Source organism: Sinocyclocheilus rhinocerous, unplaced genomic scaffold (genome assembly GCF_001515625.1).
Source record: "Sinocyclocheilus rhinocerous isolate Xijiao unplaced genomic scaffold, SAMN03320098_v1.1 scaffold218, whole genome shotgun sequence".
NCBI classification, from domain to species: domain Eukaryota; kingdom Metazoa; phylum Chordata; class Actinopteri; order Cypriniformes; family Cyprinidae; genus Sinocyclocheilus; species Sinocyclocheilus rhinocerous.
In genome coordinates, this window is record NW_015664181.1 from 1,142,468 (window position 1) to 1,159,679 (window position 17,212).

The 17,212-nt window shown below is 37.3% G+C and overlaps 1 protein-coding gene and 1 pseudogene across 1 annotated transcript; one reads left to right on the top strand and one right to left on the bottom strand.

Moving 5' to 3' along the window:
- Positions 1–653: 653 nt before the first annotated feature.
- LOC107729773 (aminopeptidase like 1) lies at positions 654–13,344 on the top strand. Its single transcript, XM_016540458.1, has 12 exons — positions 654–867; positions 1,555–1,740; positions 2,655–2,825; positions 2,947–3,036; positions 8,858–8,939; positions 9,216–9,358; positions 9,616–9,693; positions 10,716–10,816; positions 10,911–11,034; positions 12,014–12,190; positions 12,927–13,037; positions 13,121–13,344. Exons 1-12 carry the CDS (start codon positions 718–720, stop codon positions 13,283–13,285), a joined length of 1,578 nt encoding a protein of 525 aa, XP_016395944.1. The 5' UTR covers positions 654–717; the 3' UTR covers positions 13,286–13,344.
- Positions 13,345–14,238: 894 nt separating this feature from the next.
- Positions 14,239–16,074, bottom strand: LOC107729738 (uncharacterized; annotated as a pseudogene).
- Positions 16,075–17,212: the final 1,138 nt, after the last annotated feature.

Here is a 17,212-nt window from a genome sequence, read left to right on the forward strand (position 1 = left end):
ATGGGGTTAAATCATGAAGTTGACCATGTTATTTTATAAATACAGAGACCGTTTATTCTTATGTAATTTTAGAAGGTTTGAAAACAATATAACTGCACATTCAAAGCTTAAATCCATTTCATGTGATTTACTCCATGATTTTGGCGGGAAAGCCAGTGTGAATATAATATTTTTCTGCCATTATGGTACTACTGTATGCTGTTTGAACCTTCTGTAAACGCTGAACAGGTTTTTAATGAAATTAAAACAAATATATATAAAGATGCACGGTGTGTAGTATTTTATAAAGGCATTGATACCAAACAAAATACATAAAATGTATGATACAAAAAATATATATCGTCTAAACGTTCAATAAAAATGTGTTGGTTTTTTTTCGGACTATTGTTTCATAGGTAATGCGTTACAGGGTTAAACTGTATTTGGTCATAATTAAAAAGGTGTTAATGCCACTTGCTATGTGATAAAACATGATGTGATGCTTTGATACTGAATTATTACCATATTCAAACACCACTGGTACTCCAAGATACTTCAAGTAATGTTATTACATTAATACGCTCTGCCGTTTTATAAGCACTTCCTTGTTCGAAAACCTGAAATAAATATCTAGGTTTAAATAAATGATTAAATAGCGCGGTCAGCACAAGGGCTCGCGAGACGGGCAGGAGAAGCGGAAGGTCAAAGTGCATCTTCCCTCTGAAGAGACTGCGGAAGATGGCGAACGTTCAGCTGGAGTTCAAGGCTTCTGCCGCGGACTCAGAGCCGCAGAACCGCCCGGTCCTCATCGTCGGCCAGCTCGCTAACCTGCAACAGATCAACTGGACCCAGGTGAAAGGAAAACTGCAGCCGGTGGTCACCAAAGAGGTATGTAATGTTAAATAAAAAGTAACTGAGCTTGTAAACACATATTGACGTTAGCTTACCGGCTAAAGTTAGAGAAATCTGCCTCTTCTGACTGCTGTTGTGTAACAGACCGCTAATCTGCATTTACTGATGCAAACGTCAAGATAACAAAATCAGTTTAACGAGATAAATTATTATTATTCTAGAGACGAACCGTTACAAATTTCAATAAAATGACACTTTTCACAGTCGTCATATTTCTTTCCTCTAACAAAAAGTACCATGGTATTTTTTTAAGTATCATAGCAATATCATGGTATTTTGGGCATACCTTTTTTATGTTTAACATGTGCCAGTGGTGATATTCATTAACATTTTGGAGAACTATATAAATCTGTTAACATTACTGCCATGCAGCCACAGCCCTTATTGTTATTCCTTAGTTTTTCTTAAATCAGCCACATCATGTTGTTTAGCTAAAGGAAACACTTAGTCAAGTTAAACATTTATCATCAGCGCAAGATTTCCTGATAGACTTGATGGTCTGGATTGTTATTTGCCTGCTGTTATTGCATTTATGATCAGCATGTTATTTTACTTAATAATGTATATTTGGTTTCAGGTACACTGGCAAACAATATCGCATGGTACTATCATTTTCTGCTGCATATTTCCGTTTATGTGTGCTGTGTCTGTTTTTGCTTTCAGATATGGCAGGCAGCATTGGCCTCTCTGAATCCCAACCCTACGGATAGTTGCCCGCTGTATTTGAGTTTTGCAGCCGTGGCGGCCCTTCCTTCACGAGTCAGTCGTCACAACAGCCCATCATCTGCATACTTCCTCACCCGGCTCGTCCGTACCTGCCTGCCCGCCGGCAACAACCGATGCATTGTGGTCAGTCTCATTTTACACTATTATTAATATGCTTAGAACTCTTATTTTGTTCAAATGGACCTGGAAAATATTTCAGCAGTTTCAGATTGCATTGGTCTTGAAAGCATGTGTCTCAGTGGTTAGTCTTCATTTCCCCTGCTCATAATTTCCATGCGACGCATACAATCTCTGGATCTCCTTCACTCTCATATAAATACAGTAACACTTTCATTTAAAATACCGGTTTAAAATCAGTTTCTATTTTTTTTTTTAAACTTATCTGCCATGATGTGTTTTTTTTTTTTTTTTGGTAAAAGACAGATTTGTAACTGTAATTCATATGTAATTATGTATTTAAATTATTTCTGAAGGAACAGGATGGGCTGCTGAAAATTCAGCATTGCCATCAAATGAATAAATTGCTTTCTAAAAGATATTCGAATAGAAAACAGTTATTTAAAATTGTAATAATATTTCACAATATTACTGTTTTTCTGCATTTTTTAATCAAATAAATGCAGCCTTGGTGAGAGACTTATTTAAAAAAACATTTTATTTATCCACATTTATATACAAATTATTTATAATATAAGAAAAATTTTAAGTATATAAAATAAATATGTATATATTTTTTGATGACAGATGAGTTACAGATCTGTCTTCTAAGTCTGATACCACAGTCTGATTAGAGAAATTTATTTCCTGGCTCAGTAAAAAAAAAAAAAAGGTAAAAATCATGTTTATAGTAATGCTATTTACAATGGAATGAAATGGTGAACATTAAAATACAACCACAACACTTTTAAATGTTAAAATGAGATAAATGTGCAGTTATCTTCTATTCTATTCTATTCTATTTATTTGATGCAGCTCAACTTGAAACATTTCTTCAAATTTGACATTAGCTAAAATGGTGGGTTTGTTTGGTTTTTCAGATGGTGTGTGAGCGCTCTGATGTGTTTGCATCAGCGTGTGCCATTGCCCGTGCTTTCCCGCTCTTCACCCGCCGTTCAGCATCTTCTCGCAGGACAGAGAAGAAGCACGTCACTGTGGAGTTTGTGACTGTGGGTCAGGACAACGGCCCGCTGGAGGTCTCCACACTAGAGGTAAAGCATTAAAGTGTTCAGAGCTACCTTCCTGTGCATCAGATTAAGTTAGTTACTAGATCATTTATGATTATGCATCATTATATCACATCTATTTGAATGTGCAAGTGGTTGTTTCCAGTGTCTTGCCAGTGCGGCGGATGGAGTTCGTCTGGCTGCTCGAATTGTGGACGCTCCATGCAGTGAAATGAATACTGATGACTTCCTGAAGGCAAGCATTTCTACTCGCAGTTTCTGTGAAACAGTATTATTATATATTATTATAGTATTTATTAACATTTTGATTTCAGTTTATTTTATTGTAAGTTTTAGTCGTTATTTTCTATGTGCTTTTGTCACTTTTATTATATTTTTGAACACTAGGGATGTAACAATTAACCGCGAGCCGGTTGAAAATCGATTTAAATATGTGACGATTCAAATCGGTTGAGATGCTAAACAAATCGCGATTCAATTAGGGGTAGGAGTTTATATGAATGTATGTCTGAGGGGAACTTACTGTCTTTGAATCGTGAAATCAAAATTGTGAATCGAATCGTGAGTTGAGTGAATTCTTAAATCCCTATTTAACACCGTTAAGCTTAATATAAATGTTTATTTCAGTTTTTAGTCATTTTAGTACTTGAATTTATTTTATTTTAGTTTGCACTGCAGGTTTTAAGATTCAGATTGAGATTCCTTTATTTGTCATTTTTATGCTCCACATAAAACAAAATTGTGTTACACACATCCCCCACTCAGTAATTCAGTGCAAAACTATAAAATAAATAGCTAATAAGAATACTAATAAAGCTAAAGTAGAATAAAAAAGGGCAGTGTCTTGAGTGCAAATGATAATTTTCAGAAAAGAACACACTAATGAAACGATGGAGCTGGGCAGTGCGACGTAATTGAAAGAATGTTAATATGAGTTAATATGAGCCTAAAAGGAGAGAGATAAATCGAAAATAACACCTTTTTAACAGTACAAGATGATCTAATAAGAGTACCAGCTATTTCACAAGAAAAGTCATTAGGAATGTTTAGTTTCAAAAAATTTGAGGTTAGCCAATCTTTTATTTTATGTATACAAGCAGAGATTGTCAACTTGAGTGGATAGAGTGGGCCTATTTTCAATGTCATCAGCATATAAATGGTAATTAAAGCCATGTTGGTACAGGATTTGATGCAGGGGTAGTATGTAAATAATGAATAGTAGTCGGCCTAGAACAGATCCCTGGGGGACACCTTGCTTCAAATTGGCAGTAGGAAATCGCAAATCCTGCACTGAAATGTAGAACTGTCTGTCAGAGAAATAAGAAAACCAAGAAAGAGAAGCACCAGAAATACCCACATCAGAGAGGCGGGAAATAAGTCTTAAAAGTCTTAAATCAGAGCAGAACATCTTAAATTCATAAAGTTATGGCAATAAATTTTGCATGCATTTCAAAAAATGAATATCTTTCTCAGTGTTTTTCAGTACAAATAGCCTACCTGAACATCCTTAAATCAAGATGCATTTACTTAAGATGCAAATGTAAAATTTAGGGCCCTATTTTAACGATCTAAGCACATGGTCTAAATCCACTTTTGCTAGTATAATGACGGGAAAAACGGCGCATGGTCTAAAAGGGTTGTCCTACGTCACTATGGCGTTTAAATAGTGTCAAATCTCGCGCACATGATATGAGCGCACAGAACAGTATCCGTGCGTGGAAAATCATCCTTGCGAGGGAGCATTTCTGCACCGCGAGTGCACAGAACAGTATCCACGTGCAAAAATGCACTCTCGCGAGAACGGCGCTGAGTAGCGCTCGCTCGACCCTCTCTACGCCCTCTCAACTGCTCAACCCCTGCTCGCTCGTCAAGTTGACTTTTGAGACTTGAGGCGGGGATCAAATGTCAAATGTCTCCGCTCCTGTGATCATCATTTATGATGGGGTCATTTTCAACACATACCGCTTAAGTCATGACCTTAGGAATAGTTTTTTTTTTTTTTTTTCCAATAATTAATCATGTATAAATAACATGGCAACACCAATACATATTTGCATTAGACTATAAAAACAGGTATGAAACATGAAACATAAGGAATAGTCTATAGTCATTTCAATAATTGAGAATCAATTTACATATTACATATTACTATTCACAAATACTAGTCCATATTGCGATATGATTAGGTGTGCAGTCCTACTTTTGTTTTACACGCAGAAAATGTCATGACCTGCCGCGTTAAACAGTAAATTACGTTTTAATGACTAGATTCTAAGATTACGTCCACATTTTCAGCATCGCGGATATCATAGGACTTTAAAAATATTATGCGGACCCCCTGGCTATTATATACTCCACTTTGAGAACCTATGTTTTAAGGGTTCGTCAGCTAGCTTTAGCAAACTAAACATTTAGCTAGCTAGCCATTTACAGTACAAGGCTTACTTGCTCTGACATGATGGTATGGATGGACCCATACGTTAATCTGTTTATATCTCTATAAACAACACTGGCTGGAGCAGAGTGTGGAAACGAGGCATGATACGTGTCAGTGATGAAACCAGTCAATCAAATGTCATGGTCGGTGTTGACCAATCACAGGAGCGGAGACATCTGACATTTGATCCCCGACTCCAAAGTCTGAAACGTCAACTTGAGAGCCAGCAGGGGTTAAGCAGTTGAGAGGGCGTAGAGAAGGGCCCTGTCCCAAATGGCACGGTCTTCCTCTGAGTCCGCACTTTCATGACATAATGCCGGTTTGACTGTCGTGTAGAAGTCTGCTACGGAGCTCGCACCAGTGCGGGAAAAAGTGCGGATCGAGGGTGCATAACGGCCACAAAGGGCGCTCGCGAGCACCCTTCTGAACGCTAAAATGACAAATGGGACACCCTACGGCAGGGTTTCTCAAATCTTACCCTGGAGGGCCAATGCGCTGCAGAGTTTAGCTCCAACCCTGATCAAACTCACCTCACTGTGATTTTCTAATGATCGTGAAGACACTGATATTAGTATGCTCAGGTGTGTTTGATTAGGGTTAGAGCTAAACTCTGCAGGAAAGTGGATCTTGTGGGCCAGATTTGAGGATCCCTGCTCTACGGTCTCGTGGACTTAACGGACACGCGCACGCGGCGGCCATTGTAAGTCCGTAAGACCACAAGTGCACATGAAGTGTACCATTTGGGACAGGGCCAGGGTTGAGCGAGCGCAACTCAGCGCCATTCTCGTGAGAGCGCATTTTTGCAAGCGGATACTGTTCTGTGCGCTCATATCATGTGTGTGAGATTTGACACTATTTAAACGCCATACTATTTACACGGCGGTATTTGCAAGAGCAAAGACTGAAGGCGTCTCCAGAGAGGAAACGTATCTGCTCGTGTGCAAGCAAATGGGTAGCCTAATTCCGATACGTGCAATGACTATCCATTATGACATGTAGGCATTTTTATATTTATGTAGCCTACACAATAATAATCTTTTACATTGTAATCCTCAATTTTTAATATTTGGCATGTTTGTGTGCTGCTGCTGCTGTGTGTAATAAGCAGAGTGTACGTGCGTTGTAGACTCGCCTATAGGCGCATATTACTAACGCGCTCTTTAAATAACAAAAAAATACTGCGCCATTGACTTTAGACCAGGTTTCAAGCGGATACTGTTCTGTGCGCTCATATCATGTGTGTGAGATTTGACACTATTTAAACGCCATACTATTTACACGGCGGTATTTGCAAGAGCAAAGACTGAAGGCGTCTCCAGAGAGGAAACGTATCTGCTCGTGTGCAAGCAAATGGGTAGCCTAATTCTGATACATGCAATGACTATCCATTATGACATGTAGGCATTTTTATATTTATGTAGCCTACACAATAATAATCTTTTACATTGTAATCCTCAATTTTTAATATTTGGCATGTTTGTGTGCTGCTGCTGCTGTGTGTAATAAGCAGAGTGTACGTGCGTTGTAGACTCGCCTATAGGCGCATATTACTAACGCGCTCTTTAAATAACAAAAAAATACTGCGCCATTGACTTTAGACCAGGTTTAACTTGGTCAATGGCGCAATCCATTTCAGTTGCCTCAAAATATCAATGCGCCTGAACACCTCGTTTTCAGGCCATCACGCCCATAGGTGCACAAATGGGCTCAAATGCATTTGCTATTTAAACAATGGCCCTGTCCCAAATGGCACCCTAAACCCTCGTGGTCTTCCTGTGAGTCCGCATTTTCGTGACGTAATGCCGCTTTGACTGTCGGGTAGAAGTCTGCTGCGGACCTCGCCCCTGTGCGCAAGTAGGTATAACTGCAGACCGGAGATCTCCAAAATGGGGCGTGAACTCCAAAAGTGGGCAGAACCTCCTAAATGGGGCGGGGTCTCCTCACGCAAAGACTTTCTCCATTGGCTCTGGCTTCAGCCAATTGTTATTGACTTGCATTTCAAAATAAAACTTTATAAATTAAACATTGTTTCTAGTTCATCTAAAATAAAATATGCTATATAAATACATATTCTCCGTGAGAGCAGAGCCCAAAGCTCGTGGCCAGTGGTGTTCGGACGGAGTTTGAACCTCTGCTTCATGATATAAACGGAAATCACCCACGAGCTCTCCCGCGAGCCGTCCCAGCGCAGCGCAGGGGAACGATTTTACTCTATCGCTTTGTTCCAAGCAACGGGGGCATCCCGGGGCACGAAATTCGCAGGGTAGGAGGGGGTAGTGATGCTGGGTGTAACTAAAAAGGTGCCATTGTCCGGTGAGGTCCGGTTGGGGAGTTACGGAACGATCTCATATCGCATAATCTTATTAACTGTTTATCTCCTGAACTGCAACTTTCTTTACCACGCTATTCAGCGCCAATCCCGCCATGCAGTCAATTTCACTGGTTAAGGTTAAGGTTAGGGTCAGGTGTGGGGTAGGTTTAGGGGTTAGCATTTTTTGTAGCATAGTGTAGGAAATCAACACTTTAATTGACACAACCAATAAAATCTTTAGAATCACTGTGGGGTGGAGTTTGCACCGGGGCTCGAAATTCGCAGGGTAGGAGGGGGTAGTGACGCTGGGTGTAACTAAAACAGTGCCATCGTCTGGTGAGGTCCGGTTGGGGAGTTACGGAACGATCTCCTATCGCATAATCTTATTAACTGTTTATCTCCTGAACTGCATCTTTCTTTACCACGCTATTCAGCGCCAATCCCGCCGTACAGTCAATTTCACTGGTTAAGGTTACGGTCAGGTGTGGGGTAGGTTTAGGGGTTAGCATTTTTTTGTAGCATAGTGTAGGAAATCAACAATTTGATTGACACAACCAATAAAATCTTTAGAATCAGCTGTGGGGCGGAGTTTGCACTGAAGTGGATTGGGGGGAAAAATTGCGCATGTGTGTCATGTGCCTGTCTGTCAATGGGAGGAAGCCACGCCCTATTTTGGAGCTCCCACCCCGTTTTGGAGTTCCCGCCCCCATTTGGAGATCTCCAGGCTGCAGTTATACCCTTCTCCCGGTGCGGGCTCGGCAGAAGTGCGGATTGAGGGTGCATAACGGCCACAAAGGGGGTGCTCGCGAGCACCCTTCTGAATGCTAAAATGACGAATGGGACACCCTACGGTCTTGTGGACTTAACGGACACGCACACGCGGCGGCTATTGTAAGTCCATAAGACCGCAAGTGCACATGAAGTGTTCCATTTGGGACAGGGCCAACGTGGCGCAGGGCATGAAAATAACTGCATCAGGCTGAAACTAGCAAAAAACACTTGCGTCGCCTTGCATTGCGCTGGATGTATGATAGGGCCCATAGTCTTGAAAAATTGAACAAATTTCAGTTTTTATGCTTAAAACAAGAAGAAAAAATCTGTCAATGGAGAATGAGAAAGTGTTTTCCTTTTTGATTTTTAAGTTTAGGTTTTCTCATCTAGTATTTATTTATTTATTTATTTATTTTTTGAGTTATTTCAATTAACAAAAACTTTTTAATAGTTTTAGTTACCTCTAACAACACTGCTGTGAGAAATGCATGCTGAAATTGCTTTTCCACTCATGATACATTATGCAATCTTCTGCAGGAAATCAAGGCAGTGGGGAATGAATTAGGCATCACTCCAACTATAATTCGAGGAGAGGAACTGAAACAAAAGGGCTTTGGAGGTAATCTTAAGTTTCTTCTTTAAAAAGGCAGCAGATTGCAACATTCTCTGATCTATGATGAAAAATATGAGCTTGCAATCTCATCACAAGGTGAGTGAATGTATGTGTTATTTCAGAACTGCTTGGTGGTGCTTCTTTCAGATGAAGTTTTTCTGGCACGTAAAGAAAAATCATGCATGCTATTTTAAGCTTGAAAATGCATTTTGTTTTGCATGACACCAGATAACCGTTATCTCTGTGCATATGTTCATGTGTGCAAAATCACTCTCTCTTTAGGTATCTATGGAGTTGGTAAAGCTGCCCAGCATCCTCCTGCATTGGCTGTGCTCAGCCACACTCCCTCAGGAGCCACACAGACCATTGCCTGGGTGGGCAAAGGCATTGTGTATGACACTGGCGGTCTCAGCATCAAGGGCAAAGTAAATACTGCGCCTTACTGTCTGCCTAGTGCATTAAAAGATGGGCAGAATGCTCAATAATAGTATTTTTTTTTCTTCAAGGTTATTAGATATTATAAGATATTATTTAAGGTATAAGATGTTAAAAGATATTATTTTGCAATGTTGTTTGGTGCTGCTAGAAGCACAGAAATGACACCCTTCACCTTTAAACGCCACATTTGACTCCTTTTAGGCTTATTTGTTATTTGTACAACTTATTTTTCTCCCCTTTATAGACCACAATGCCAGGAATGAAGAGAGACTGTGGAGGAGCCGCAGCCGTTTTAGGAGCTTTTAAAGCTACTGTTAAACAGGTACTGATTATTTTGATAGCTAACAGATCACTGGCTGCTAAACTTATCTTCATTAAAGGTCCTAACCCCGGTCTCAGGTGGTCTGCTCACAAGTGGGCAGCCAAGACGGCTTGCACTTTACACCTAGTATTAATGTGTGTCTGCAGTCACCATTTAATATTTTGTTTATGGGAGGGTGTCTCATTTCATAAGTGTGTGTGATGTTAGTATACCAAATGTGTTCAGTGAAGACTTGTATTCACTAGTGCTCAAAAGTTTGGGTTCGGTAAGATTGTTTTTCAATGAAATATCTTTCAGTGCTAACCAAGGCTGCATTTATTTTATAAAAATAGTTTAAAACATTTTAACAGTTTACAATTTAAAATAACTCTTTTCTATTATATATTTTTTTAATATAACTTATTCCTGTGATCAAAGCTGAATTTTCAGCATCATTACTCTAATGTTCAGTGTCACATGATCTTTCAGAAATCATTCTAATATGCTGATTTGCTTGTTATTATCAAAGTTGAAACAGTTGTGCTGCTTAATATTTCAGTGGAAACCATTATATATTTTTTCCGGATTGTTTGGTGAATAGAAAGTTCAAAACAACAGCATTTATTTGAAATAGATATCTTTTGTAACATTATAAATGTCTTTGCTGTCACTTTTGCTCAATTAATTGCATCACTGCTGAATAAAAGTCCAAGTCCCTAAACAATCGTACAGACCCCCAAACGTTTAAAATGTAGTTTATGTTTTTAACATTTTTCTAGGTTATTGTTTTGGTGCAGTGATTACGCGTTGCATGAATGATGCATTAGTGTTTACATTACATATGCGACCTAGCCGTATTTATCCATGACCTCATGGTGTAAGCGAACCTGTTTACATCTGCATTTGTGATCACATTGCACAAAACGGATGTTAATATCAGGTGTAACCTTAATTAATTTTTATTTTGATAGCTAACAGCTTAATTTAGTTTTATTTTAATACCTGTTGGAAGTTCAGACATTGACTTCTGTTGCATGTCTCAGGGCTTTAAGGACAATCTTCATGCAGTTTTCTGCCTAGCTGAGAACTCAGTGGGACCTACAGCCACTCGACCAGATGATATACACACTCTCTACTCTGGAAAGTAAGTTTAGGCGTCCCAGTGAAAACATCTTCCATGTGTCCTAACCAGCAATGCAGTTTGCCTATAACTGAGGTGTGTTTCTGTTGTTTTTCAGAACAGTGGAGATAAACAACACTGATGCTGAAGGGAGGCTGGTGCTCTCTGATGGTGTTGTATATGCGAACAAAGATCTCTCTGCAGACATCATACTGGACATGGCGACGCTGACCGGTGCTCAGGTGCGTTGGTGTTGACACGTTAGTGTGTGAGGATCTTCTGAATGCACTTGCTTGCTTCTCTTATTAGTAAAAGGGTGATAATTCTATATTCGGTTTCAGTGCAGTCATTCCATCTACTTTGTGTACAAGTCTTTACAGGTTTTGACTGAGAACAAGATATTGTATATTGATATGTTTGAGGCAGGATTTCTGGGCCAGATTTCTTTTTAAGCTAAGCGTAAAAAGAGAAATGAGTGTCACATGATATCAGGAGGAATTGGAGGAATTCCAGAACCCAAACCAGTTCTCTGTTTATCAGCTAACACGTATAGCTGTTTTAAACTGCTTTATGGCTGTTGCACTTTGGATTTTGGCAAAACTCCGTTATATTTATGTCCTGTGTGTTCATAATCGTGATGGAGACTCTTTTTTGAAGAGTGGCCACTGAATCACTTCTTTGTTTAGTTTTTTTGTCATGCATTTTAGTCAGTAGTGCTGACCAAAAAATTGCATTGATCAGACGGCAGCATGTAAAAAAAAAAAAAACTATACTTTTATTCAGCAAGGATGGATTAAATTGATCAAAAGTGAGACTAAAGACATTTTATAATGCTATAAAATATTTTTTACAAATAAAGTTATTTTGAACTTTCTATTCATCAAAGAATCCTAACAAAATAATTATTACAGGTTTTCACAAAACTTTTAAGCATCACAGTTGTTTTCATCATTGATAATAATAATTGTTTCTTGAGCAGTAAATCAGCATATTGGAATGGTTTCTGAAGGATCATGTGACACTGAAAACTGGAGTAATGATGCTGAAAATTCAGCTCTGTCCTCACAAGAATAAATTATGTTTTCAAATAGAAAACGGTTGTTTTAAATCATAATAATATTTATTAATATAATTGTTTTAAAATCCAGTTCCCAGTCAATAAAAGGATGTCCCATACTACTCAAACATCCTATCTCTTGTGTTTTCTGTTTCCCGCTGCAGGGAATCTCCACGGGGAAGTATCACGCTGCTGTGATGACCAACAGTGAGCAGTGGGAAGCTGCTTGTGTGAGAGCGGGCCGCAGCAGCGGAGACCTGGCACATCCTCTGGTCTACTGCCCCGAGCTTCACTTCAGTGAATTCACCTCAGCTGTGGCTGACATGAAGAACTCTGTGGCGGTGAGGAAACGGGGAAGAGATGGGAAGATTAAGAAGTGAAAGGGGATAAAGAGAGTGTGCTTTATTTCCCACAAATGTTCACTATAGTGATGGAAGTTACTGGAATTGTGCACCATACAGTGCATAATAATTGTTTACCGTTAGGACATGAGGGACTTTTTTAGCTTTTATTTTGTGTTTTATTTTGTTTTACTTTGCTTTTTTAATTTTATTTAGTTTTGCTTATTTTATATTTTTACATAGTGTTTTATTTTACTTTATTTTAATGTTAATTTTATTCATTTTTTAACTTTTAATTTTATTTTTTTACTTTTTATTTTATTGATTTTTTTTTAACCTTTTTTATTTACATTTTACTTTTTTATAGTTTTGTTTACTTTTTTTTTACATTTTTTTTACTTATTTAAAAAAATATATTTATTACTTTATTTCACTTTTTCTTTTATTTTACCCTTTTGTTTTTTTTTGTATTAGTTTTATTTTATCCTTTCTTTTTTACATTTTTAGTTTGTTGTTTTATTTGACTTTTTATACTTTTTTTTTACTTTACATTTTACTTTTTCTTTATTTAATATTTGATTTATTTTATTGTTTTATTGTAACTTTTATTTATTTTATTTTATTGCTGTCTGAATTGGAATTTTCAGTTCTTCTCAACCTATTCAATTTAAATGAATTTGAATAGTAATTTGATTTGAATTGAGTTAACGTTGGTGCATATTTTGTGTGTCTGCAGGACCGTGAGAATGCGCAGAGCTCCTGTGCTGGCCTCTTCATTGGCTCTCATCTGGGTTTTGATTGGCCAGGCGTTTGGGTACATGTGGACATCGCTTCACCAGTCCACGCTGTGAGTATAGACTGAGCATGAACTGAAATGATGCATATTTCTCCAAGAACTGTTAATAATTGATCAGTGTGGATTGTGGACAGGGGGAGCGTGCCACCGGTTTCGGTGTGGCCATGCTCTTGGCTCTGTTTGGCCAGGCGTCTGAGGACCCCTTGCTCAAATCTGTGTCCCCTTTGGGTGCCGCCACAGCCAAAACTGCCTCTGAAGACCAGATGGAGAGGGACTGCAAGAGGAGAAGACTTGTCTAAGATGATTTCAAACTGTTCTTAATCTTCAAAACAATTAAATATCAGTCACGCCTTGTAAATGCTCTTTCACAAAAGTTGTATCCATTAGACACACACACACACACACCCCTTGCTCTACCCCGTCCTGTACTGACCACCTCAGATAACCTCCCTCAGTAAAGCTTATACACATAGTTATGAATTTAATTAAAAGTGCAACGTTGTCTCAATGTTTCGTAATGTACATGTGGATATCTTTCACAGTTTGCCATAGGGAATGTCGCAGGAACAGCAAGGGGCTTGAAGTATCTGTCAGCAAATACTGTATTGAAGTCTTCAACATCTTTCTTTTTTCAATCAGAAAGTGTTTAAAATGCAGTCATTTGATTTTCATTTCAAACTAAAATGATGACACGATCACAATGTTAGTGATGTTTTTGACTCTAAATTTGTGCTGGCGATATTCACTTTTGATGCCAATTTTGTAAGTGTGGCAAATGAAGAATATGGAATGTGAATGACAAAAAACCTTTGAGTAAATGGTCAAAAAAAAAAACATTTGTTCACAATTATTTTCTCTGCTATATGTCTGCAATTACTCAGAAAATCTACAGATTGTGACACCATCATCATCAAAATCTGAATGCAAAGGGAAATAACATCACAATCAATTTCTCACCACCAATTAACTTACAGACTTTAAAATTAACATTAAAACTATTTCTATGGAATGTAATAATAACAGTTGCTGACCTTTGTGTAATCATTAATTAGAAATTATTTGGAAATATATTTAATCCATTCATTTTTCCCAGTAAACGTTCATCTAAGGTTTCATCTAAAAACACAAAATATAAAATTAACATTAAATGATATATAGATATATTATGTATGTTAGATTGTCTTTATTCTGATTTTATCTAAAGTCTATGACTAATACAGCAATGGGAAGTTATGATTTTCTAAAATCAGAGTCAGTCAGTAAATTTTCTTTTTCTGACTTGTGAACTGAATAGAAAGCCATAATCTGGGGGTGAATAAAACTCTGATTCTTCCACGGGTTCCGCTTTAATAGGAAGCTCATCTTCAGACTTGGTATCAGTCTTCTGTGGAACATCTTCCATCTTTACAATGACGTTCTCGTGAATTGTAATCTGCATGGCTGGCAGAGCAATGAAGCTCTTGATAATGTCCTTTGGTGATGCACTGAGATTGACTGTGAGCACTGATTTTATGACCCCGTCTTCAATCTTTGCCTTCACAACATTTCCTGTTTCTGGTTTAAGATCCAGGTGACCACTAAAGTTCATTATGATGGCAGTGCTTTTATAATGTGTTGCATGAGATAGAATATAGAGTTGGGCTTGACAGTGTCACATTCTTCAGTTTTATGTTTACGAGGACAAATGAAGAGATTTTTAATGTTTGCACCAATGATATCACATCTGATAGTTTCTGTCGGCACTTGAACAGCAGCTGCTGTACCTTGAGATGGGATGCTGACGATCTGTGTGTCTTTGGTAGTTGATAGGGATGTCTTGCCCCTGATCTCTCTCACGGAGACATCTGTAATGTAGCACCATTCACCGACAGTCATGCTGTGCTCACACCAGACCGTTAGACTCATGCAGCCTGTGGTATCTGCTACACTATATTCAGTTCTTGGAAGATTCTGTCCATCGCAAACAACACGCACTTCCTGGATAATCTTTGCATTGATGTTGACCTGTGCAATATACAGAAAACAAACAGATGCATATGGTTTAGTGACTTGACACTTGGCTATTTAAAAAAAAAAAAATTTAAATGACAACAAAAATTACTTGAATACACCTCTCCATTTAAAAAATTTTTTTTTTTTTTTAATTAAATTTCATTTATTATTTTATGTATGTATGGTTTTTTTTTGGGGTAGGAGAGTTAAAAATATCCAGATATCCAGATGCAAATGTCAAGATATTGTAATACAGAGTATACATATATATAAAAAAGGGGCAAATACAGAAAAAAGTCTTTACCTTTAGTAGTTGTACAATCTTTTATAATTGTGTCTTTAAATAATCAGTACAGCAGTTTGGAATTTATTATTAATAAATGGAAAACATGTCTGCCAACTCAAAAGTAATATAACATGCAGGAAGCTATTATTTATTAATTTATTGTTTATTTGTTTTTTGTTTGCGATAAAAATAGGAAATTATATCCTATAGATAGTTTTATTTTATTTTATACTAACTTAGTGAAATATGCATTGATTTTCATTCTTTAAATACAGGCGGTATAACAACATAACGTGGGATGTAGGTTTCATTGTCCAGGAATTTGTTTAATTTGTAAAACTGCACAATGGCATTTTGTGATAGTATTTATTATAAACTACCCACCCTCTTTGGTTTTGTATGCAGGTTAAGGAGTTCAGACAATTGCACAATTGCTTCACGAACGCAGGATATTTTAGAGCTGTGAGTGTAGAAGACGTCTATTCTTCTGCTGGACTCCACAGACGACTGTAAAACCACATCCTCTAGTGTAGTGTAACTAAGCTCCTGCACAAGGATTTGATAGACAAACATTTACAATAAATCTGATAACAGAGATGAACAGGATAGGTGTTTGAATAATTCGACTGTATTATGTAGTATGAAATGTAGCTTAATAAACCATTTTAGAAACTTTAGAAAAATAAGATGCCTTTATTTTTGTGAGAGAAGGAAGACTTACCGGGTCTTTTCTGCGTTGTGGAAGTGCATGTGATCTTCTGGTCTGAAGACCACAACTTTGCTATTTCCAACTTAATGTTGAAGAACGGCATCAAAATACGTGTCTTTTACGGGGCTCACGTCTGTTTCCTTAATTTTTTGGCTGGACTTTGTTCTGCCATGTCTGATGGATAGCAGCTGTTAACTTCCTTTTTCAAGTTAAATTGGAGCAGCTGACACATGAACATACAGCAAACAATATCTCAGCTGACCAGACATCATCATATAATGTTCAAATTGTTAGATCAAGCTAAACTCTTTCTAAATTTTTTTTCTAGTCCTTACCAAAGATTATAAAGTGTTCCCTTTAAATGGTGTTTATTTAAGAGGTACATCAAGCTCTTTATCACTGTCACTGGAACCACAAACACACCTGCAAACACTCTGATAACAACTTACTCAAACCAACTCTGCATTTAGAAAAATATATTTCAAATTTAGCTATTGAAAACATTAACATCTAAACAATAAAGTGTCTATTATCATGCACACTGAGCTACTATTATCATTTACAGAAAACTATTGTGGCATTGAAACAGTTATGATACTGGACAGCAATACTATGTTGTTGTTTTTAAATACCATGATACTAATAATTACCATACTGATATTCTATATGGTATACCCATGGTATTGTTTGTTTGTGCTGTACTGCATCATGCAACCCATGAAACCACTTATTCAGGTGACAGTGAACCGCTTCTCAGATCAATGCATTTGAACTGAAAACAGCAATGCTTCAGCTGGTGAAACAGATGTCAATACAAGTACTACTGATCACCTTATATATAATATTACGTAAAAGAATAACAGAAAATATGCTTACCTGTACTCACGTCTCCTACGCTGTAAAAATTAAGACTGGACTTTGCCCATCACATGAAATGCAAACATGTATTATATAAGGTTATGATCTGTAAATATTATTGGAAGCAGAAGTATGCAGACCTAATAGTGATTCTTTATTTTACTTTTCATTTCAATATTTTTGGACCAGTGTTGTTACTGTTAACTAAAACTAAAACTTGTTTTTCGTTAATTGAAATAAAGCTGAAATTAATTAAAATAAAAAAATTTAATAAAATTAGAAATGTTGCCTTGGCAACTATCTAAAATAAAATATGTTGAAGCTGAAGTATTAAAATGACTAAAACTAAAACTGAAATAAAAATAAAGCTTACATAAACTA

Coding starts and splice junctions, on each gene's coding strand:
- LOC107729773 (XM_016540458.1), top strand. CDS start 718: ATGGCGAACGTTCAGCTGGAGTTCAAGGCTTCTGCCGCGGACTCAGAG. Junction 9,694..10,715: donor TTAAAGCTACTGTTAAACAG/GTACTGATTATT, acceptor TGCATGTCTCAG/GGCTTTAAGGACAATCTTCA. Junction 11,035..12,013: donor CGACGCTGACCGGTGCTCAG/GTGCGTTGGTGT, acceptor TTCCCGCTGCAG/GGAATCTCCACGGGGAAGTA.